We start from the raw sequence: 24,069 nt of genomic DNA, 5'->3' as shown, positions 1-24,069 counted from the left end.
CTGCGTCCCCGGGGGGAACTTAGGTGCCTCTTAGCATTGGTGGATCAGTATAAACCCCTGATCCGGATGTGTCTCGCAGGGAGGGACAGTGTCCCCAAGAGGCAGACACCGCCTTGAGCCATATGAGGTCGCCACAGAACTGCAAGCTAGGGCCCACTCAGACTCCATAGCCATGAAGGCCGTGAAGCCACACAATCGAGCCTGAAGCACCAGCGAATCAGGTCGAACAGTCGTTCATTCATTATTTGTCCACCTGGCTGCTCTCCCGAGGGAGATTTAAGACACCTCTTACCACTGGCAGGTGGGTATAAATGCCTGACCCAGACCAGCCTCACGGGGAGGGATCAAATCCCCTAGAGACTGGCACCACCTTTCAGCCTTATGAGGTCATCAGGGAACCACAGGTTTTGGACCCTCTCAGGCTCCATAGTCTGAGGACTGTGGAGCTCACTTTTACTTCCTTCAGTCAGCAATCATGCATACACAATCACTCAGTTTACCACAATACATCCCTTTCCCCAAGTTCCCAGGTCTCCCTATCTGATGCTCCATTCCCAAGGAGGTGATCAGCTTCCTCTTCTACCCATTGGGGTAGGACCTCCTGACTGGGGACCAGCCCTGGGGCCTTACCTTACCCTGTGGCTGTTCCTGGTGAGTCCGGTTGGGGTTTGGCCATCTGGAGTCAGAATGCCAGTCCGAAAGAGAACCTGGAATACCATGAGGTGGTGCGACTCCTCATTCAACTTCAGGCTCCTCTGCTCTGACCCAACCAAGCCACCCGTCTGGCAGCTCAAGGGGCCAGTGTGGGTGGAACCTCGCTGGGGCCTCCAGAAATGCTGCAGAAACCAGTACTCAAGAAACCAAGCACCACACTTGGAGAGTTGGAGAACTGAGGTTTATTACGCTGGTGGGCCCAGAGGAGTTAACACTCCAAGCTCTGAGCCCCGAACAAAGGGGTTACAGAGTTTTTATACAGGGACAGGCATGATTAAGCAGGTTTGCAGGGGCTAGGGTGAGTCCAAACAGCAAGACAAGGGTGAATGGGATAAGCTCCAGTTACTAGTATTGTGAGTCCCCACTTTCTGAGACCTACGTGATCTAGACTTTGCAAGAAGCAAGCTGAGTTAGAGGCAAAAGGAGAAGGAGGTAAAATTTTAACTTTTCCTCTTCAGTTTCTCTCCTGTATGAACTGCCCAATGGTCAGTTAAGGCTGAACATGAAATAGAAGCTTTGCCACATTCATTTCATTTGTATGCTTTCTATACAGTATGAATACCCTGATGAATTATAAGGCCTGAACTCTAACTAAAGGCTTTGCCACACTCATTACATTTGCACTGTTTCTCACAGTTGTTCCATTTGTAACAGTTTTCTCCACTATGAATTATCTGATGCTTCCTATGATGGTCATTTCAAGTACCAGCCATACATCACATTTCTATGCTTTCTTTCCTGGATGAACTGCCTGATGGTGAGTTAAGGCTGACTGTGCACTAAAACCTTTGTCACAACTCTTACATTTGTAAGGTTTTGATAACTTATTGTGACTAGTGTGGGATTCATGATCTCCAATGAAGATTTAGCTTTGGGACCAGGGACCAGGCTTGATCATTCAAGAGCTTTTGTGTAGCAGAGTTTTTAAAGTGAAAAAGGGACAGAGAAAGCTTCCAACATAGACGTCAGAAGGGGGATGGAGAGTGCCCCCCTGCGAGTTTTAGCAAGCTGTTTTATGTTGGTTAGAAAGTTATTCATCAGATAAGAGCGACACCTCAAGGCTGAGGGAGTTTCAGCAGGCCCCTTTCCCACAATATGCATTTTTGAGATAGGATGGCAAAAATTTTGAGATAGATGTGTCATCCCCCAGCCATAAAACAACTGATACAAATACTGTTTTGTTGAGCTATCATCAGCCCATGGTATGATGACAGTCAAATTTGATGACAGTCTTAGGAGGGATCATTTTGAAGAAAGGCCAATTCCAAAGCAAATACATAGTTTCATTAACATAGCTTAAGAAAAACATTTCCGTAAGAAAAATGCTTGAGGTTTAGCTCGAGATTAGAGAAAAATTAAGTTCAGGGGGAACCAGGTGTCATTATAGCAACACAGAATTTTAAGAGAGACTTGCAGCCTATTTCCTCTGTTTGGAGACCCCTGTCCTTCCTGCATGTTACCCTCTCAGTTTCTCTCCAGAATGAATTCTTCGATGAACTGCAAAGGATGAAGTTTGTCTAAAGGCCTTTCCACACACAACACACTTATATGGTTTCTCTCCAGTATGAATTCTCCGATGAACTGCAAGGCTTGCATTGAAACTAAAGACCTTGCCACATACTTCACATTTATATGGTTTCTCTCCAGAATGAGTTTTCTGATGAGATTTAAGTCTTCCATTTACACTAAAGGCCTTACCACATACATCACATTTATATGGTTTCTCTCCAGTATGAATATTCCGATGAGATGTAAGGCTTCCATTTACACTAAAGGCCTTGCCACATACATCACATTTATATGGTTTCTCTCCAGTATGAACTTTCCGATGAGATGTAAGGCTTCTATTTATACTAAAGGCCTTGCCACATACATCACACTTATATGGTTTCTCTCTGGTATGAACTTTCCGATGAGATGTAAGGCTTCCACTTATAATAAAGGCCTTGCCACATATGTCACATTTATATGGTTTCTCTCCAGTATGAACCCTCTGATGAATTGCAAGTTGTGTGCTTCGAGTATAACCACGGCCACATACTTCACATTTATATGGTTTCTCTCCAGTATGAAGGATCTGATGAAGTACATGGCTATCTTTGCGAGTAAAGGCCTTTCCACACATATCACATTTATATGGTTTCTCTCCAGTATGAGTTCTCTGATGAACTGCACAGTTACCCCTGGAACTGAATATTTTGCCACATAAATTACATTTACATGCTGTCTCACCTGTATGAACTGCCTGATGTATATTTAAGGATGATAGTGTAAAAAAACGTTTGTCACAGCTACTACATTTGTAAGGTTTCTCTTCAGTATGAATTCTCCGATGACTTCCAAGATGTCTCTTTCCAGTAAAGCCACGGCCACATACATCACATTTATAAGAATTCTCTCCAGTATGAATTCTCTGATGAATTTCAAGTTTTGACTTTCGAGTATAGCCACGACCACATACATCACATTTATACGGTTTCTCTCCAGTATGAAGGGTCTGATGAACTGCAAGGCTTGCATTGAAGCTAAAGGCCTTGCCACATACTTCACATTTATATGGTTTCTCTCCAGAATGAGTTTTCTGATGAGATTTAAGTCTTCCATTTACACTAAAGGCCTTACCACATACATCACATTTGTATGGTTTCTCTCCAGTATGAATTTTCCGATGATATGTAAGGCTTCCATATACACTAAAGGCCTTACCACATACATCACATTTATATGGTTTCTCTCCAGTATGAATATTCCGATGAGATGTAAGGCTTCCATTTACACTAAAGGCCTTGCCACATACATCACATTTATATGGTTTCTCTCTGGTATGAACTTTCCGATGAGATGTAAGGCTTCCACTTATAATAAAGGCCTTGCCACATATGTCACATTTATATGGTTTCTCTCCAGTATGAACCCTCTGATGAATTGCAAGTTGTGTGCTTCGAGTATAACCACGGCCACATACTTCACATTTATATGGTTTCTCTCCAGTATGAAGGATCTGATGAAGTACATGGCTATCTTTGCGAGCAAAGGCCTTTCCACATGTATCACATTTATATGGTTTCTCTCCAGTATGAGTTCTCTGATGAACTGCAAATTTACCCCTGGAACTGAATATTTTGCCACATAAATTACATTTACATGCTTTCTCACCTGTATGAACTGCCTGATGTATATTTAAGGATGACAGTGTAAAAAAACATTTGTCACAGCTACTACATTTGTAAGGTTTCTCTTCAGTATGAATTCTCCGATGACTTCCAAGATGTCTCTTTCCAGTAAAGCCACAGCCACATACATCACATTTATAAGAATTCTCTCCAGTATGAATTCTCTGATGAATTTCAAGTTTTGACTTTCGAGTATAGCCACGGCCACATACATCACATTTATACGGTTTCTCTCCAGTATGAAGGGTCTGATGAAGTGCATGGCTTTTTTTGTAAGTAAAGGCCTTTCCACACACATCACATTTATATGGTTTCTCTCCAGTATGAAGCATCTGATGAAGTGCATGGCTTTCTCTGCGAGTAAAGGCCTTTCCACACACATCACATGTATATGGCTTCTCTCCAGTATGATTTGTTCGATGAACTGCAAGGCTCACATTAAGGGCCTTGCCACACACGTCATCTTTATATGGTTTTCTTCCTGTATGGATTCTTTGATGTCTAGTGAATTCTGAGTCCTGAAGAAACATTATATCACACTCATCACATTTGTAAGATTTTTTCTTCTGTGATTCCTGGTCTGGTGCCAGTTCTGAGGGATGCATAACAGCACTCTCATGTTTATGAGAAATGCCTTTGCAGACACTACGAGTTCTCTGAGGTGGCAAACCTGAGGCACTACTGTTGATATTCGTCACAATTTGACTACATTCAAAAACTGTCCCTTCAGACTGAAGCATCTGCAATTCATCATGAAAGCTTGATCTGTGCATTTCAACAGGCTTATCTCCTACATCCTTTCTACTCTGATGATCTCTTCCACCAGTGAGATTTCTGTTATGGGACATAGACATTCCTTTGTCACTTCTTTCATCATCTGTCCACAGACTCTCAAAACCATGCACAGTTTCCTCTATCTTCCCGAGGAAAAAATCTTTGGTTTCATAGGTTTCAGCTCTTCCAAACATCACTCTTTGCAAAATTTCTCCTTTTCCACTGTTTTCTTTTGCTTGTAATTTCTTGGTCACATGTATACAAGACGAACCTACAAGATATAAAGAACCATAGGTATCCTATTAATTACAGTTCATAAATAAATTCTTTCATGTTGAGCACATGATATTATACCAAAAGTCATACCCATCCTGAACAGAATTATGAACCTTCCCAATGATGAACTTAAAAATATAAGGAACACTAAAGGAATAGAATTCTTAAAAAACAAACAAACCAGCAATCACATAGAATTCAAATTAATTTTAGGGTAGCCAAGTTTCAAAGACACAATCAGGAAAACATTCATTTTATGCAAACTCATGCCAGGCCTCAAAGACAAAGGTATTTTCCCACCATGACCTCAAAGCTCATTCTACTTGGTAGTAAATACACTTGTGTCTCATAATTGAGGAGAAAAATAGTAAAAATCCATAGACAGGGAGATTGGAGGGCTATAGTCCATAAGATCACAAAGAGTCAGACAGGACTGAGGGACTGAGTAAGCAAGGATCAAAGAGGAAATACAGTGTAATGGTAAATAATCCAAAAGAAGTATTCTAATGAATATTGTAAAACATAAATGGCAGTTGACAACTGTTCAACAAATATTGCATGGTGAAAATAAAGAATTTGTTAAAATGGTCCCCTTGCCCCTCCACATCATGGGGCTTATGAGATCTTAGTTCCCTGACCATGGATTAAACCCAAAATCACTGCAGTGAAAGTGCTGAATCCTATCCACTGGACTGTCAGGGAATTCCCTAAAATAATTAAAAACAAACAAAAAAAAAGAAAGAAAGAACAGTTTTCTAAATATGTCTGATAAACCTATCAGTAGATAGACATACAGGCATTTTATAACAAGAAGCGTTTCATGTCAGTTATACTGTGTAAAACATAAAGACCGTCATCTTTAAATAACAAAGAATTAATAAATGAAACATTCTCTGCTTAAATAATGGCCATACAATATTGCAATTGCTATTCTATACAGTAACCTTAATTTACTCAGTTCATTGGCTCCAAGATACATGTAAAGGAACAAGTTTTGGGGCCTCCCTGTGGCTTAGAGGTGAAGAATCTGCCTGCTGATGCAGGGCACACACCTGATCCAGGAAGTTCCCATATGCCTCGCAGTAACTAAGCCTGTGGGCCCCAACTGAAGATCCTGTACTCTCAAGTTTGGGATTCACTACTGAACACACGTACAGAGCCCATATACCACAAAAAGAGAAAGCACTGGCATGAGGGGCCCGCGCATGCAACTAGAGAGTAGCCCTTACAACTTATGCCGAAGCTGAAATTCCAATACTTTGGCAACCTGATGCAAACAACCAACTCATTGGAAAAGACCCTGATGCTGGGAAAGATTGAAGCCCAGGAGAAGAAGGGGATGACAGAGGTTCAGCTGGTAAAGAATCCTCCTGCAATCTGGAAGTCTGGGTCTGATCCCTGGGTTGGGAAGATCCCCTGGAGAAGGGAAAGGCTACCCACTTCAGTATTCTGGCCTGGAGAATTCCATGGACTCTATAGTCTATGAGGTCGCAAGGAGTCCAACACGCCTGAGCAACTTTCCCTTTCATTTTATGTACCTCATGGTAGGGGAGAGAAGGATCCAGCCTCTCATCCAGCAAAGCAGATTTTTATCCTTTCTCAACGGATGAGAATCACAAACATTCAGTAACTTCTAAGGGTACAGCCCTCTTTAATTTAAGGTTCCAATTCTCACACCATCCAGTGAAGGCATTCCATGTATTAGCTAACTAGTAGAAAGGCGAATCTTCACATTAGGGAATAAAAACTTCATCAACTTTAACCTCTTTCTTCTTAGAGTGGCATTTTGTCTCACAAATACTGCTCACAGGGCCAATTAAAGTTTTGTAAAAGCTGTCACTTTTGTCTCAGGTTCAAAGATTTGTTAACAAAATAAGCCACTCATTCTGTAGAAACAAATAACACAAATTCTTATTATAGAATTATCTAGCTAACTTTCAATATGCTATCAATAAAAGCAAAGAGAAGTAGAAACAGCAGAAGATACATCACCAAATTGGGTTCTGACCAACATCCAGACTCAAATAGTGCTGGGAAGTCCCGAGACAAAGCCCATCTGGAGACCCAGTGGGGAAAAGGTCCCAGGCAGCGTGTTACATTCATGCATGAGACTTCAAAGATTGCAGTTCTGGGTTCCCATTTATAACCCCAGGGCACTAACTGATATCATCAGGAACCTGTGAGCAAATAGCAGCTCTGGTTGCATGTTAATGCTATTTGTTTGTCTTACAAAACTTATAATATTGCTAAGCCTGCGGCTGAGTAGGCCAGGCCCCTCAAGGGCTCAACAATCTCAATATTTGTCCCCTATCTTATCTCTGATGCTGCAAGCCTTGCACTCACAGCAGGCAGTCAGGGCAGTGTCCAGGCAGGTTAGAAGCAAGCTCAGAGGGCTGCTTTAGAGAGGACCTAGACCCTGTGCCTCTTGCATTGCCAGGTGTAGAATCCCACCTCTTTTGTCAGCCAAGAAGTGATGGATATTTTGGAAGGACAGAAAAATATTCACAAATCAATTTACTATCTGCTTCCTTCTTTTTTTTTTTTAATCTGCTTCCTTCTGAATGTACAGGAAACAGTATAATATACAGTATGATATGCATATACCTGGGCTTCCCCAGTGGCTCAAAGGTAAAGTATCCACCTGCCATGCAGGAGATGTGGGTTCTATTCCCGTGTGGGGAAGATTCCTCTGGAAGAGGGCATGGCAACTCACTCCAGCATTCTTGCTGGAAGAATCCCATGGACAGAGGAGCCTGGAGGGCTATGGTCACTGGGTCGCAAAGAGTCACACATGACTGTACCAACTGGGCACACAGGCATGCATGTATCTAGTGCCTTTCCAAGAACTACTGAACCAAGAATACAGGGGTAGAAAATAGGGAATTCGATATTTCAAAGTTCAAAATCAGCTTTATAAATACTCAAGCTGTGGAAAAACTTGTGTATCACACAGTGGGCAGATCACCTGAAGAAAGGACGAGCTTAAACTCCTGACGCCAATCACGAAATTTTTTGAAGTCTGAATCAACAAGGCTATGAACTTAGTCAAGCAAAACGGGCTCCCAAGAGACACAGAGGGAAAATGCAGAGATATCCCAAACCAGATTCCAGCTTCACAGGGAAGTGATCCTCACCCACAGACAGCAGGTTCCTGTAGGTCTCCTCCATCACATCCCAGTACAAGGCCCTCTGAGCAGGGTCGAGGCATTCCCACTCCTCTGGAGTGAACTTGATGTCCACATCCTCGATGGTCAACTGTGTCTGAAATGAAAGCACATTTCACTAACAGGCGCTGAGGAGGATTCTCATTTTCACACAAAATGAGAAGAGGTGAGAGGGGTAAGGATAAGTTCTGGTAATGTAATATTCTGATAGATCCATTAAAAGCTATTTGGAACAAACTGTGGGTCTCTAATTTCCAGGTTGTTTCATAAGATTATGACATCTTCCAATCAATATGAATTTGTCAGTTGTGTGGACAATACATGAAGAATATACAAATAAATTCAATCAGTGAGTTGTCTATGCCGAAGTGTTACACTCTACACACTAAGTGACATTCACTATCTAGATGAGTTACAGCAAGACTGATGTCTTCAGAGATGACAAAGTCCACAGCGGCTTTAAAAGAACACACACTGTGATGATTATGACATCATCACACTGATGACAGGTGTTTCAGCACTTCGTACACACTAAGCATTACTCTAAAGACTTTACATGGATGAACTTATCATCAACATAACAGCACATCAGAGAAAGATCTGTGTTCATCTTACTTGGGAGAGAACTTTGTCATTCTAAGGAATTGCTCAGATCAAACAGTTAAGAAATGAGGCAACAGCACCTGAGGTCAGGTGGTTGGGACTGACAACTCAACCTAAAGAATCAACAAGTAAGTACCAGAGCAGGAAAGTGCATCCACAGAGAGTTTTCTGAGAATACCTGAAACAAGTTCAAGAAAGCTGAAGTGCAATGGAGGTGTAGAATCCCAGATCTTTTGTCAGCCAACAAATGATGGACATTATAGACAGAGAGAAAAATATTCACAAATTAATTTACTATCTGCCTCCTTCTGAATGCTAGGGAAGAGCATAATATACAGTATAATATGTAGGTATCTGTTCTTCCCTGGAGGCTTGGCAGTAAAGATTCTGCCTGCAATGAAGGTGACATGGGGCTGATGTCTGCATGGGGAAGATCCCCCTGGAGGAGGGCATGGCAATCCACTCCTGTATTCTTGCCCGGAGAATTTCAGGAACAGAGGAGCCTGAAGGCCTATGGCCCATTGGGTCGCAAAGAGGCAGACATGACTATCAGATAAATGGTTACTGTATAGGGTCACCCCCTGTCCCCACCAACCCACATAATGTCAATAATCTTACCACTATTTCCATCACTCATGTGCTGAGGTAGAAAAAACTTAAAGCCATGGAAAACACTTAAGATACAATTGTAACTGCTACAAAGCATAAAACGTATTTATGAGATGATGTTCCATATTTATGAGATGATGTTCCATAATAAAACCATGGAACTACAGATCCATGCATTCACACATGCACACATAAACATACAACTGGTTGAAACAAGGAAGAGTTGTCTTTACTTTTTTCTTTCAATCAAAATTTACTGAGCGTCAAGTCTGGGTTCCAAGCTGGGAATACAGCAGTAAATGTGATGGAGCTGACAATCTAGCAGCCAGCCACCCAATTACATCCATAATTTTAACATTACTATTGCAATATGTGCTCTGAAACAGGCCTGGTGCTAAGAGAAGTTTTAACAGAAAGTCTTGACCTACATCAATAATCAGACAAGGTCTCCGTGAGGAAGAAACACTTGGATTGGCAAGGTGGGAAATGGAAGAGTGTTGCGAGCAGAGAGAACAGCCTGAGTGCTGGCTCTGAGGCAGGAAGATATTTAGTGAACAGAAAGCCAGCCAGTCTGACTGGGACACAGGGAACAAAGAGGGGTGATGCCAGGTAGAGGCTGCTTTCTACAAGGTCTTTGTTAGGACTTTATTCCAAAAGTACCTGGAAGTCACTGAAGAATCTGCAGGAGGTCAATAGAGGTTTAGATTTGTTTTTCAGAGCTCACTCTGCTGTGTGTGGAGGTTTTTGTTGTTTAGTTACTCAGTCATGGCAGACTCTTTGTGACCTCATGGTAGGTAGCCCGCCATGCTCCTCTGTTCATGGGATTTTCAGGCAAGAATACTGGAGTGGGTGTGTTATGCCCGATGTCCGAATCCCCGAGCGGGAAGAGAGAAGGCCTCATGCAGATTCATATGTGGTAACACTCTGAGGGATGCAGCTCCCAAAATGTATAAGGAAGAAGGCTTAAAGGCGTTCTACAAGGGGGTTGCTCCTCTTTGGATGAGACAGATACCATACACCATGATGAAGTTTGCCTGCTTTGAACATACTGTTGTTGATTCCGTGGTGTCTGTGTTGCATAAAGAGAAGGGTAGCAATGCCTCTCAGGTCCTCAAGAGACTTGGATTTAGAGGTGTATGGAAGGGACTCTTTGCCCACATCATCATGATCAGCACTCTGACTGCACTATCTATGATTCTGTGAAGGTCTACTTCAGGCTCCCTCGCCCTCCTCCCCCTGAGATGCCAGAGTCTGAAGAAGAAGCTTGGGTACACTCAGTAGATAAATGAAAGCAAATATGGACTGAATCTGCGTGTTGATCAGTGTTTGAGGAAAATACAACTGGACGAGAGATAATCCAGGCTTGCAAAGCGTGAACGAGGTACCGAGGGGAAGAGCCAGGGCAACACTGGGAGATAGATTTCACTGAGGTAAGGCCAGGCAAGTACAGGTATCACTATATGTTGGTTCTGGTAGATACCTTCTCGGGGTGAGTGGAAAGGAGAGCTTAGAGGAGATAGTGCCTAGGTACGGGCTACCGGTGACTATGGGCTCTGATAATGGACCTGCCTTTGTGAGCCAGATTGTACAAGGGCTGGCCCAAGCTCTGGGGACGAAATGGAAGTTATATTGTGAATATAATCCCCAGAGCTCAGGACAGGTTGAGAGAATGAATCAGAACGAAGTTGGCAATAGAGACTAGCGGGGACTGGGTGACCCTCCTTCCCTTCGCACTCTTTCAGGCACGTAACACCCCTTATAAGCTGCCCTTTTGAGATTCTGTGTGGAAGACCCCTCCTGTGTGTATTAGAACCTAGATGGAAAGGCCCTTATGTTGTTTTCCTTACCACTCCTACTGCTGTAAAGGTCGACGGGATTGGACCCTGGGTTCACTGCAATCACGTGCGGCAAGCCACACTGGAAGAACAGGAGCAGAATGGAAGGCAAGACCTCACCCGTCAAATCCTTTGACTCGTCTGCCGGGAGGTCTCCTAATTCTCCTGCTGATTATTGCAGGAGCTGAAGCTGTGTAACCTCTTGTGATGGGCCCCGGGAATGGGACATAGGAAACAGATATTTGGTAGACCCGAGTGTGGCACAACCCGCAGGGCCAAGTACCTCAGATATGGGTGAACCAAGCTTTACTATCTCTGCAAGGCCAAGGGCTTTCCTCCCTACGAGCTGCTGTAGATGACTTGAGTTTTCTCCAACAGGGTAGGGTCTGTGAGGTTTCTATGCAGACCATACAAGAGTGGTAAGAGAATCAATCAGTCATTTAGAGAAGTCTTTGACTTCCTTGTCTGAGGTGGTCTTGATTAGAAAGAGAGAACGGGAAGCCCAGTACAGATGGTTTGAGTCTTGTTTTCAACTACCTTAATTTCCACCCTCCTGGGTCCACTTATAGTGTCAGCGGCCCAAGATGGAAAAGAGGAAGATTCCTCTACTTGAACAACAGACAGCGGGGAATGTGAGGCGAGCAGAAGTAACGCAACTTAGATTAGGAGTAGGCCTTCCTACTATCAGGCAGCTTTCGCTTAACAATGACCACTGTTTGCCAATTAGGACCAATTAGCTTTCACCGATGTTTGCCAATTAGGAAATTAGGAACGGGGCGGAAACCCCCAGGAAAGTCCTGCGCGCGCGCGAAAGTATTGACCAATGAAATTGCTTTGCAAACGTGTAACCAATCCACTTCTCACCCTATAAATTTGTGTAACAGCTTAGGCTCGGGGCTCTCTGAACCGCACCACTGTGTTGGTTGCGGGCGGAGAGTCCTGGCTCGAGTCAGTAATAAACTTCCCTTCCTGCGAGTTGCATTGTCTTGGAAGCCTTCTCTCTTCCTGCTCGGGGATTTGGACATCGGGCATAACAGGTGGCCATTCCCTTCTCCAAAAAGATGCCTTTTGACACATTGTGGGATGATACTCATGTCTTCTTTTATTCATGTGTATTTCAGCATCTTTGGGACATTAAAAAGGAATCAATTGCACTTCAGTAATTTGTCAGCATACTCTGTCTTTTAGAAAGCTTATTTATTTTGGTTTTGCTGGGTCTTTTGTTGCTGTGAGCACACTTTCTGTACTTATGGCTGCAGTGCCCGGGCTTCTCATTGCAGTGGCTTCTCTTGTTTTTGAGCACAGGCTCTAGAGAGTGTGGGTTTCAGGAGTTATGGCTCCTGGGCTCTAGAGCACAGGCTCAGTAGTTTTGGTACACAGGTTTAGTTGCTCTGAGGCATCTTCCTGGACCTGGGATGGAACCCGTGCACCCTACATTGGCAGGCACATTCTTAGTCACTGTATCACCAGGGAAGTCCTCAACATTATCTTATACTAGCTCAAAAAAAAAAAAATATTAATACAAGCAGAAAATAATATAAAGATTTAAAAAATAATATGAGGGCTTCCCCTGTGGTGCCTGATCTGGTAAGATCCCACATGCTGAGGGGCAACTAAGCCATGAGCCTCAATTTCTGAGCAAGAGCTGTAGAGCCCAGCAGGTGAAATTACTGAAGCCAGCACGCTCTACAGTCTGGGTTCCAAGATAAGAAAAGCCACTGTAATGAGAAACTCCTACACTGCAACTAAACAGTGGGCACCACACACCAGAACTAGATAAAAGCCACTATAGCAATGAAGATCAGTACAGCTGACAAATATATTAAAAAAAATAGTAATATGATTTTATCCTTAACATAAGGGATGCAGTTATTAACAAAATCCAATGTTTATCATTTTACTCCATGACCAAATAGTGCATGAAGATTAGGAAAGTTGGGGGAATTCCCTGTCAGTTCACTGGTTAAGATCCCACACTTCCACCACAGGGTTTCGGGTTTAATGCCTCCTCAGGGAACTAAGACCCTGCAGGCTGCATCATGTGGCCAAAAAAGAAGAAAAAATAATTAGTAAACTATATTTCATAGTTTAAAGTAGACGCTGTAATGAAACACTCTCTAGATGAGAGGTCTGTTTCTGAACTTTCCATTCCATTTCTAAACACTTCAGATTCAAGGAGGTCCTCATTTAGCTTTAAATGTTCTATAAAAATTCAGATCTGATTTCCCTTTATTGGCCTCTTTTCCAGATTTTAGCAGGTACTGTGCATGTTAATATCTCACGTCTAGTGTGCAGTTTCCTGACCCTGGTTGACAGAGAGCAGACAGCGCATCCAGATAGGCCCTAAGCAATCCCTGCTGCCCAACAGCACTGAGACCCCGTCTCCAACCCATGGGTGAGAAGCCCTGCCCAGGACGGTGCCCAGGGGAGCCTCCTCACAAGGGCCAGTTCACCAGGTCGTGGGGAGACGGGATCTAAGTGGAGATGACAGACCGTGAGGGAAGGCCCCGGGTGAGTGTGCATGTACAGGAGTCAGACAGGACACTCCAGAGTCAGACACGAGTGGCGAGTCCAGAGAAGGGCATTTCAGGAAGGCAGTGTGAGAATCCACTGAGAATATGACCTTACCTGAGAGAGAGCCATGCCTGACTCCTGTTCTTTCCTCTTCCTCCTCTTCTGGGCTTCCTCAGGCAGCACAAGTCTTCAGAGGTCTATCATGAAAGTGGAAAATATGCTATTTAATGCTTAGAGTCAACAAACCCCCTTCCTGAGCCCCAAGCACACACACAGGGAAGCCCTCACCATGAGGAACAGACAGTCCTCTGTGCCCACTGTCTCAGGAGGGACTCAGGACAGTCAACTCCTGCACAGAGTCCAATACGGGACTTTCCCACACTTTCTCTCGGATCACACTCCCCTCCTGGTGAGGCCTCACGTACACAGCAGCAGGGGGCTCCTCAGCTGACCCCACGATGCCCTTGAGGTCACACAGCAGGCCCTGGTCCAGCCCCACTTGGAGCAGAGCACCCTCCCCTCCCCCAGGGCCCGATCTCAGTCTCAGAAGTGGAGGCTAAGAGCCCTGGAGCTCAATGCAGGATCCAGATCGGAATCATCTGCAGCTCTGTGCACATTCCTGGAGCGAGGCCCCACACGAGATCCTGAGGAGCATGTCTGATGGGGGAGAACTGACTAATGAAAGGGTTATGTGTACATAAACCATACACCCTGTGACCATGTGACACATTTGTAAACCGTGAAATATTTATCACAAACCACTAACCAACACATCCATCACCTCAAGTTCCCATGTTCTGTGTGTGGTGACAACACTGACGACGTACTCTCCTGACAAATTCCCAGCATGCAGTAACAGAACAGGATTAACTATGGTCAGCATGCGGCACACACCTCCCCAGGACGCACTCATTTACTCATTTCACAATTCAAAGTCTGTAGCTTTTGATTGACCAACATCTCCCCATCTTCCCGACCTTCCAGCCCCAGATGACCACCATCCTACCCTCTGGTACTAGTGAGTTTCATTTTTTTACATTCCATATAATAGAAGGACATAAAATACCAGCCTTTGCCTGTCAGTCTTAATTCACTTACCATAATATTCTCTACATTCATCCAAGTTGTCCCAAGTGAGACAAATCTCCATAATTGTTTACAAGAAAGTCGCTATTGAACAAACAAATCTTTATCCCAAGCTAAAAAATAATTAAATGTAAAGAAAGCAGAAAGCCAAAAGTAAAACCATCACAAAGAACATGTTTAAAGTTCCTTGAAAAGGCATCATGTAGTAAGAGTCAGTCAGTTCTTGCCCCGTTTCTTCTCTCGCATAACCTCTACTCCTCACCAGGAACAGGGAACGGGGTGATCCACACCTGAGAGAATCAAGTCACTGCCCTAGCCCCCACCTCAACAGGCTCTACACGTGCATGCTCTTTTAGTACAAATAATGACAAAATACACATGCCTCACAGACAGAAGCTTTACAATTCTCATTCTTATCTGTATAATTTAAAGAAGCAAGATTTACATTAGATTTTAAAGCCAAAAATCAATGTATAATGACTTAATAACTCTTACACCACCGCTTCAGCACTCTTCTGGATCTAGTCCCCACCATCACATGCACACTAGCTGTTTCGACTTCATTTGGTTGATCTGTTTCCCTACTTCTTTCTACATCTCCCTTTCTCTGCTCTCATCTCTGCTCTCCTGCTGAGCCTGTCCTCCTCTCTACTTCTTCCCTGCCTCCCATCCCGCCTCTCTCTACCATCTGTTCCCGTCAAGTTGCTTTCTCTCCAGCCTCCCTGGTGATCCTCAATCTCCCTGTATTTCTGCCTTTCTTTCTCCACCTCTGCCTGCCCTTTCTGCCAACTCTCTGGCACCCCAAGTGACTATGCTTCCTTTCAGCTCGCTTTTTTTCTCAGCTCCTCCAATCACTAGGAGTCCCCTTTCTCTCCCAGCAGGATATTCTTGCTCTGGGCCCAACTCTTGTATCGCCTTCCCGGGCTGTCTCTGTGAACTGCCTCTCCACTGTCGCCCTCTTTGGGACCCCTGATTTACAGCCCCTCTCCCTTGAAGGCTATAATAGGGCGCGGCAGAGGACGAGATGGGGAGATACCATCCCTGGACTCAACGGACATGGATTTGAGAAAACTCTGGGAGATACAGAGCTTGCAAAGAGTCGGAATGAACAACCACACCTCCCTATCTTGCTCACCGTTAACTCTCCGGAGATCCTGCTTTTTTCTAAATTTCTCTCCTTTCCGCACCCGCTCCCTACAAGGCTCATTCTCTTTCATGAAGCTGTCTCTTCCAAGTTCCTCACAATCCTCTTCACTGCCATCGCTTGTCCCACATGCTTTTCTCAATTTTCCATTTCTCTAGGAGTCACTGTCTCTGCTTCTCCTGATCCCGCCTTCCGCCCACTATTTACAGGGTAGGAGACTGAATAAGAAAGGCCCTCCCACAAAAGCCAAATTCCAGCGCCTGGTATTTGGGACCGAAGAACCATGGGTGTCACGTGGCTGCCTCAGGTCATCTCCCGCCACCAGGGGTCAGGGGAAAGGTCACTCTGAAGGGCAGAAGGACCGGCCTGCGGAGACTTAAGGACAAAGGGTTGGCAGAGACTGGGGTCTAAGGAGCGGGGCGGGCTCTCCAGAACCCCAGGACCGGGGAGAGAACGCGGCCTCTGCGGGAGCGGGCCGGCCGGCGAGGCCTCCAGGGCCCGAGAAGGAGAGGCTGAAGAACGTGGAGCGAATAAACCACCTCGCCTAATAGAATTGTATGTAGTGCAGAAAGGGTAGAAGGGTCAGTGAGGTCAGTAAACAGTTTTAAGCCGGAAAAAGGTGCGAAACGCAACGTTTCAGCGTTCCAAAAGCAGGAACCGGCTTCAGTGCGGACTTTAAAGCAAAAGGCAGGCGCCCCTTCGCCGCTTACCGAGACGTCTGAATTTGCTTGGGGTGGTGGGGCGGGAGCGGGGATTTAGAGTCAGTAGCGACCCTCAGGCCCGGGATACAAAGAAAGGAGACTGCGAGAGGCAGGTCCGACTCCAAAGTCAGAAACTCACGCTAAGCTGGAACCTGCACTCGCCGCTCTCCGCTTCCGCGGGTGTCACTGTGCGCGCACGCGCAAATAGCTGAAAGGCCTGGAGGCGGGGGCAGGCCGTCAGAGGGTGGGTGGTGGAGAGAAGCCTGACCAGCATAGGGCCTTTGAAAGGTGAGGCGGAACCTCGCTGCGCGGCGGGGCGGGTCGTCTCGGCGCGGAAAGAGGGGCAGGGCGGAGCTACTCGGCGGGGAGGGCGGGGCGACTCGTCGCGGCCCGAGGGGCGGGGCGGGGCGGAGCGTCCCGTCGCGGTGGGGCGGGGCTACTCGGCCCGGAGGGGTGGAGCCACTCTGCGAGGCGAGGCGGGGCGGGGTGGGGCGAGGCGGGGCGGGCGGAGGAAATAGTTCAATACTGTAATTACTGCTAAAGGGGACCGCAGCCAGGAAGTAAAAAAACAACTGCTCCTTGTAAGGAAGGTTATGATAGAACTACATCGTGCATTAGAAAGCAAAGGGATCACGTTGCCAAAAAATGTCCCTGTAGACAAACTATGGTTTTTCCAGTAGTCAGCCTGGGGTGTGATTTAAAAAGTGATGTCAGAGTTGGTCCATAAAGAAGGCTGAGCATAGAAAAATCGATGCTTTTGGATTGTGGTGCTGGAGATCAGTCTTAAGAGTCTTTTGGAGAGCGAGGAGATCAAACCAGTCAATCCGAAAGGAGACCAACCGTGAATATTCATTGGAAGGACTGGTGCTGAAACTGAGGCTCCAGTACATTGGCCACATGATGCAAATATCGGACTCATTGGTAAAGAACTCGAGGCTGGGAAAGATTGAAGGCAGGAGGAGAATGGAATGATAGAGGATGAGACGGTTAGATGGCATCACCAACTCAATGGACATGAGTTTGAGCAAACTCCAGGAGATGGTGAAAGACAGGGAAGCCTGGCATGCTGCAGCCCACGAGGCTGCAATGAGTCAGTCATGACTGAGCGACTAAATAACAGTAACAACAACACATCACTGATAGGACATAGACTGGGAATTTGTGGAGTGTGTGTCTGGTTTTTTCCCAGGGAAACAGGGGGCCTAGTGGGGGGTCTCAAATCAGTGATAATGGGGAAGGGTGGCTCTTGGCAGTAAGCCTTTTCCTGGAAGGGAAGTGAAGTCGTAGAATTCTTTAATCTTTGCTCTTGTCCATAATTACAGGATCTGAAGTAAGCTTCAACTCTGTCGTCATAAGCTATAATACCAAGAAAAGTCAAGAAGATAAATACACATGTAATAGTTTAAAAATGGAACCTTAGGAATATTAACCCAATAAAAATAAAACAACAAGAAAGGCCTGAGAACCTCGGTGTATGTACCTTAGAACGTCGGTGAGGGGCCCTGCGTGTTCCTTTGGGCTGTGCTGTGCTAGTCCTATCACATCTTAGAGACATCAGTACGTGTTGAAAGACGTTCCTCTGAATCAACAAGTCAGAGGTTTGGGTTGAACCAGAACCCGGAGGTTATACTGATGCCAAAATCTTGGCTCTCTGTGCACAAATGTCGAATGGAAGTACTTGAAATACAGAGACAGAGTTATGGAGGAGTAAGAGTGGCTTTATATATGTGCAAGTCTAAAAGGGAACACTTTAGGCCCCCTCTCTGGTGAGTAGGGAGAGGTTATATCATCTGCTAGGGATATATGCTAAGGATCAAGGCAGTAACAGTCTTGTTTTCTTGTTTCCTCTGCAAAGTTGTAAAAGGATGGGGTTGGTGGCAAGATTAAGTTTTGTGCAGGATCTTAGGTGGTCTCCTAATCAGGCAGTGGTAAAGAATCCACCTGCCAGTACAGGAGACTTGGGTTCCATTCCTGGGTCGGGAAGGTCCCCTGGGGGAAGAAATGGCAACCCATTTTGTGTCCATTGGGTCACAAGAGAGTTGGACACGATTGTCCCGGCGTGAGCCTCCTTCTTTGATTAGCAACTGTTCTGCCCTTTGGAACTCACAGAAGGTCATGGAGACTGCAGTCCTGCCTATAAGAAATGGGAACCAAAAAGGCCTCTGTGCCTGGGAGACCCACAGGGCCCTGCTCTGCAGCGTCAATACTAGGAAAAATATTTTCCATTTTGCCATTTCTCTGGTGATCGCAAGAAAAAAAGTTTTTGCACAGCACCCTGGATATTATGTGTATTATTAGACAGTAATGAAATATCATACTGATGTAACTAAATTATCCCCTCATCCCTTTTACCAGCTGTGCTCTGGTGAAGAAATAGCTGGTGAGAATAAGCTTTTCCTCATTAATAAAGTGAAAAAGAAGTCGGTAGTTTTCTGTGCCCTGAGAAAGAAAGCTGCATGTGAATTGTCCACGTTCCCCATGCAGACAGTACACACAGATGTGGACAGATGTGGTGTTACCTTAAAACGTTTTGGCCCAGACACCTGAGGGGAAGTCTTCACGAAATTCCAAGAGTAGATGTACTGAGGATTTAGCACATATGAAGAAGTAACACAAACTGAACTGAATTATCCAAGAAATACTCACCATTGTTGGGAAAACAAACACGAAAGTGAATGGGCCTGGAAATTATCATACTGAGAGGGTAACATGCAGGAAGGTCAGGGGTCTCCAAATGGAGGATATAGGCTGCAAGTGTCAACGTTTTTTATCTTTCTCTAAGCGGCAGGAGGAGGAAAGAAACTACAAGTGTTAGATATTTTTCCCTTCTCTATTCGAAAGTTTAATTCTGTATAGGAAGTTTCTCTTAAAATTCTGTGTTGCTATGATGAAACCTGGTTCCACCTGAACTTAACTTTTCCCAAACCTTGAGCAAACCAATGCATTTTTTTCTTATGGAAATGTTTTTATTAAGCTAAGTTAATGAACTATGTATTTACCCTAGACTCTTTCTTCAAGTTGGTTTGCTTAAGAGACTCAGAACCGATAATGGCTCAACAAACCAGTATGTTTTACTCATACAATTGTTCTCCTAATCTATGTTAATGAAACTATTTATTTGCTTGGAAATCTGCCTTTCTTCAAGATTCATGTCAATTGTTTTATGGCCCAGGACAACTCACCGTGTGCCAATGTTATCTCAAAATGCATGTTGTGGGTGAGGGGCCTGGTGCCAATCTCTGAGTTTTGAGACATTTCCTTTCTCCAATTAGCAGCCTTAGCAGGCTGCCAAGAATCTCAAAGTTGCTGAGCCGTGAAAGACTCCGGGATTCTTGGGTCTAGAGGAGAGGAATTCAATCTGGGGCCAATGATGAGGTTTTATTGCTCAGAGCTTTTGTGTAATAAAGTTTTATTAAAATATAAAAGAGATAGAAGGCAATGGCACCCCACTCCAGTACTCTTGCCTGGAAAATCCTATGGACGGAGGAGCCTGGTAGGCTGCAGTCCACGGGGTCGCTGAGAGTCAGACACAACTGAGCAACTTCACTTTCGCTTTTCACTTTCATGCATTGGAGAAGAAAATGGCAACCTACTCCAGTGTTCTTGCCTGGAGAATCCCAGGGACAGGGGAGCCCGATGGGCTGCCGTCTATGGGGTCGCATAGAGTCGGACATGACTGAAGTGACTTAGCAGCAGCATATTTGGAATCTGCAAAAAGATACCAATGAACTCATTTACAAAAGAGAAACATCCGATTGTATAGCACAGGGAGCTCTGCTCAATGTTATGTGGCAGCCTGGATGGGACAGGAGTTTGGGGGAGAATGGATACATGCATATGTGTGGCTGAGTCCCTCGATTGTCATTTATCCCGACCCCTTAAAAGATCTGAATCCTCTTGGGACCCAGCAGTACCCTACACCCATACCCACCTCACCGCCCAGTATAAATCCACCTCACCCTGCCTGGTCTTTGCTCTTTTATTAAAATTTGAAAGGAGTAGGGTAGGTTCACAATGTTGTGTTAGTATCAGGCATAGAGCAAATTGAATCAGTTATATTTTAAAAATTATTAGACAAAAAAAAAAATCTCCTTTAATGAGAAAGGAGATTCTTCTTTATAAAAAGTGTTTGTTTCATGCTTGTGATGACATACCTTCAAATACTTGAGAAAAACTTGTATAGTAATACATATAATTATTATATATATAATCATTATAAATAGTAATTAGTTATATAATAACTATATAATAATATATAGTTGTCAATATTTCCTCAATGTACCAGTGCCAGGGAAGTTCCTCAGTCGTGTCCGACTCTTTGCGGTCCATGGACTGTAGCCTACCAGGGTCCTCCATCTATGGAATTTTCCAGGCAACAGTACTGGAGTTGGTTGCCATTTCCTTCTCCAGGGGATATTCCTGATCCAGGAATCCAACCCAGGCCTCCCGCATTGCAGGCAGACGCTTTACTGTCTGAGCTACCAGGGAAGCCCAATGTAATGGAACGTCAAATTACTGTATTTGAGGGTAATTAGGCACTTTACTTAAAAAAAATTGTAATCTATTTTTCTCTTTTCTTTGTTGTCTGGAAGCATTGTCACATGTGAACAACAAAGCAGAGTGTAAAATATAACGTTTTCAGAAGACATTAGAATTTATTTTCACCAAAATTATCAACTATGCACTACTTATAAATATTTCTGTGTATTAACTCAAGTCCTAAAGGAATTGTCTGTCTTCACAGTTATAGGGTGCCTACTGTGTCCTGTCATTCTTATGTATGTGCATTTTCATGTTCTAAAAGGCTCAAAACAACCCACGGACGTGGATTTGTGAGAGTAAGGCAGGGAAAAAATGTCAACTAAACATTAAATCTTGGTCACAACATGCGGACAGAAAAAATTACGCTCAGGAAAAACTATTGAAAAAACAAATAGGGTGGTGTGATTTGAAACAATAGCACAGGAACATATATTGCCATACGTAAAACAGATAGCCAGTGGAAGCAGGCTATGTATGAAGCAGGGCACCCAGAGCCAGTGCTCTGTGAAGACCTGGACAGATAGGGTGGGCAGGGAGGTGGGTTCAGAAAGGAGGGGACATATGTATGCCTACGGCCAATTCGTGTTGATGCAGAGCAAAAACCATCACAATATTGTTTAAAAAAAAATCTGTTTTTAAATACATCTAAGAATGATGGGAGGGATTGGGGGCAGGAGGAGGAGGGGACGACAGAGGATGAGATGGCTGGATGGCATCGCCGACTTGATGGACATGAGTTTGAGTAAACTCTGGGAGTTGGTGATGGACAGGGAGGCCTGGCGTGCTGTGATTCATGGGGTCGCAGAGTCGGACAGGACTGAGCAACTGAACTGAACTCAACTGAAGAATGAACAATGGAGCATTTTACTTAATTCTATAATGTGACATCAAGAGTTTAATATCCTCTGGACTTCTATTTATTACCTAATAAATATTTCCGAACATTAGTGTTCCTAATATTCTTAGGCTAGTGTAAAAATGTCACAGGTAATAGATAGTAAATAGCAATTTATCTGTCTAGTAAAATAGATTAATAGTAATTTATACCATCTTCAACACCATATAGAACAATGGAAAATATGTGTACAGCAGGAAAAGGAATGTAATAAACTCAAAGCATGAGTAAACATTCAGTGTTTTGTTAAACAGTCTCAGTGTTTTTTTGATGTTTGCCTACTGACATCTTTAGACTTTATTTGGTGCCATCTTGTTCCAGCGGGTGACTGCAAAGTAACAAGAACCGAAATGCTGGGGAGTGAATATATGAAATGTCTAGTTTAGCAAACAAAAAAAGTTCCCATCATATAGTGTGCTTTCTATATTATTTCCAGGGCTTCCCGGGTGGCTCAGCAGTAAGGAATTCGCCTGCCAGTGCAGTAGACAACAGACTGATAATTCCTGGTCTGGGAAATTCCCATATGCTGTGGAGTTCCTGACCCCATGAGCCACAATTATTCAGCCAACAATAAATAAGCAAAAAAAACCATCCCCCCCCCCCCAAATGCTCCAAATTCCAAAAGACACGTCACTTTTACCCTTATTTCCAAACATTTTTATTTCCTAATTTTTGCATGTTTATTATTCCTATTTTCACTTCATGTAAATCAGGCACATACTTTTAGTTTTATTTGGGTACAAAAGATAACATTGGGAAATATCATATAGTGCACATATAAACGGGGGGGGGGGGTAGGTTTTACAGGGTCAGAATCTATAATTCCTCCCCTGTGGACAAAATGTGGAGAGAATAACTCAAGTGTGTATTGTTAGTATATAATCCCAAAATTGTCTATTTGATTTCATCATGCAAAGAAATTCTTAAGAGATTCTTTCAACTGTGACTGTCTTTTCTTTTTTTATAATTTTTTTCCATTTATTTTTATTAGTTGGAGGCTAATTTACAATATTGTAGTGGTTTTTGCCATACATTGACAGGAATCAGCCATGGATTTACATGTGTTCCCCATCCTGAAGCCCCCTCCCACCTCCCTCCCCATCTCATCCCTCTGGGTCATCCCAGTGCACCAGCCCCAAGCACTTGTCTCATGCATCCTACCTGGACTGGTGATCTGTTTCACTCTTGATAATATTCATGTTTCGATGCTGTTCTCTCAGATCATCCCACCCTCGCCTTCTCCCATACAGTTCAAAAGTCTGTTCTATATATCTGTGTCTCTTTTTCTGTCTTGCATATAGGGTTATCGTTACCATCTTTCTAAATTATATATATATGCGATGGTATACAGTATTGGTGTTTATCTTTCTGGCTGACTTCACTCTGTATAATGGCAGTCTCTGGCGCATTGCTAGCTTCTGTTATGAAGTACTGAGGTGGATTAAAACTGTGTTGTTAAAAAAAAAACAAAAACTGTCTTGTTGGAAGAAACATGATCCATTCCGAGTTATGGAAACAATGATACAAACTTTATTAGCGCACAAGACTTATGATACATTCTGAATAACACAGAGGCACACTGTAAATGGCAGCAGGTAATGATGAAGCAGATACACACCCATCCTCTTTCTGGTTCTTTTGATTAACATTTTTCAAGAAAACTGCTCTCTTCAATTTCCAAGAATAAGTTTCCATTAATCATTTACATACAATAGCAATTGCTAGTTAAGGGAGAAAAGGATCACCATTTCCCTGGTACTATTTCTCCCACACAATCAGTCCCCAGTAACCTGTCAACTGCCCTCCCATGAAAAGCTCAAGTCCCTCAATGTCCAGCCTGCTCTTGGCATGGTCAGATGGTAGAGCATTCAGTCCTTTAACCACGGTGAGCTGTGTACAGAAGGGCGCCCTGAACATAAAGAGCATGCTGAGTCATGTCATGGTTTTACATGGTTCTCTGTCCCTCGATGATCCTAATTCACACACCATTGAATGTGATATCTTAGTGTTCCTGTTTTACCAGGATAGATAGATATAAA

General features: G+C 44.0%; 1 protein-coding gene across 2 annotated transcripts; it reads right to left on the bottom strand.

The window, feature by feature from the left end:
* Positions 1-895: 895 nt before the first annotated feature.
* On the bottom strand, positions 896-16,764 carry LOC133054771 (zinc finger protein 665-like). Of its 2 annotated transcripts, none has more exons than XM_061140079.1 (4): positions 16,733-16,764; positions 13,777-13,859; positions 8,072-8,198; positions 896-4,932 (listed from the first exon to the last, which is right to left on the bottom strand). In XM_061140079.1, the coding sequence occupies exons 2-4, from the start codon at positions 13,789-13,791 to the stop codon at positions 2,171-2,173; spliced, it is 2,904 nt and encodes a 967-aa protein (XP_060996062.1). In that variant the 5' UTR covers positions 13,792-13,859; positions 16,733-16,764; the 3' UTR covers positions 896-2,170. The 2 variants fall into 2 exon arrangements, with proteins under 2 accessions (XP_060996062.1, XP_060996061.1); XM_061140078.1 differs by having other exon boundaries at positions 16,603-16,752.
* Between the last annotated feature and the right edge of the window lie 7,305 nt (positions 16,765-24,069).

Source organism: Dama dama, chromosome 4 (assembly GCF_033118175.1).
Source record: "Dama dama isolate Ldn47 chromosome 4, ASM3311817v1, whole genome shotgun sequence".
Taxonomy (NCBI): domain Eukaryota; kingdom Metazoa; phylum Chordata; class Mammalia; order Artiodactyla; family Cervidae; genus Dama; species Dama dama.
Note: the sequence above shows the minus strand (reverse complement) of the source record. Positions and strands in the feature narration are given on the sequence as shown.

What these genes read in the sequence shown, in the direction of transcription:
- LOC133054771 (XM_061140079.1), bottom strand. An exon ending in CAGGAACCTGCTGTCTGTGG is followed by an intron (nt 4,933 to 8,071) that starts GTGAGGATCACT and finishes TATATCTTGTAG; the next exon opens with GTTCGTCTTGTATACATGTG.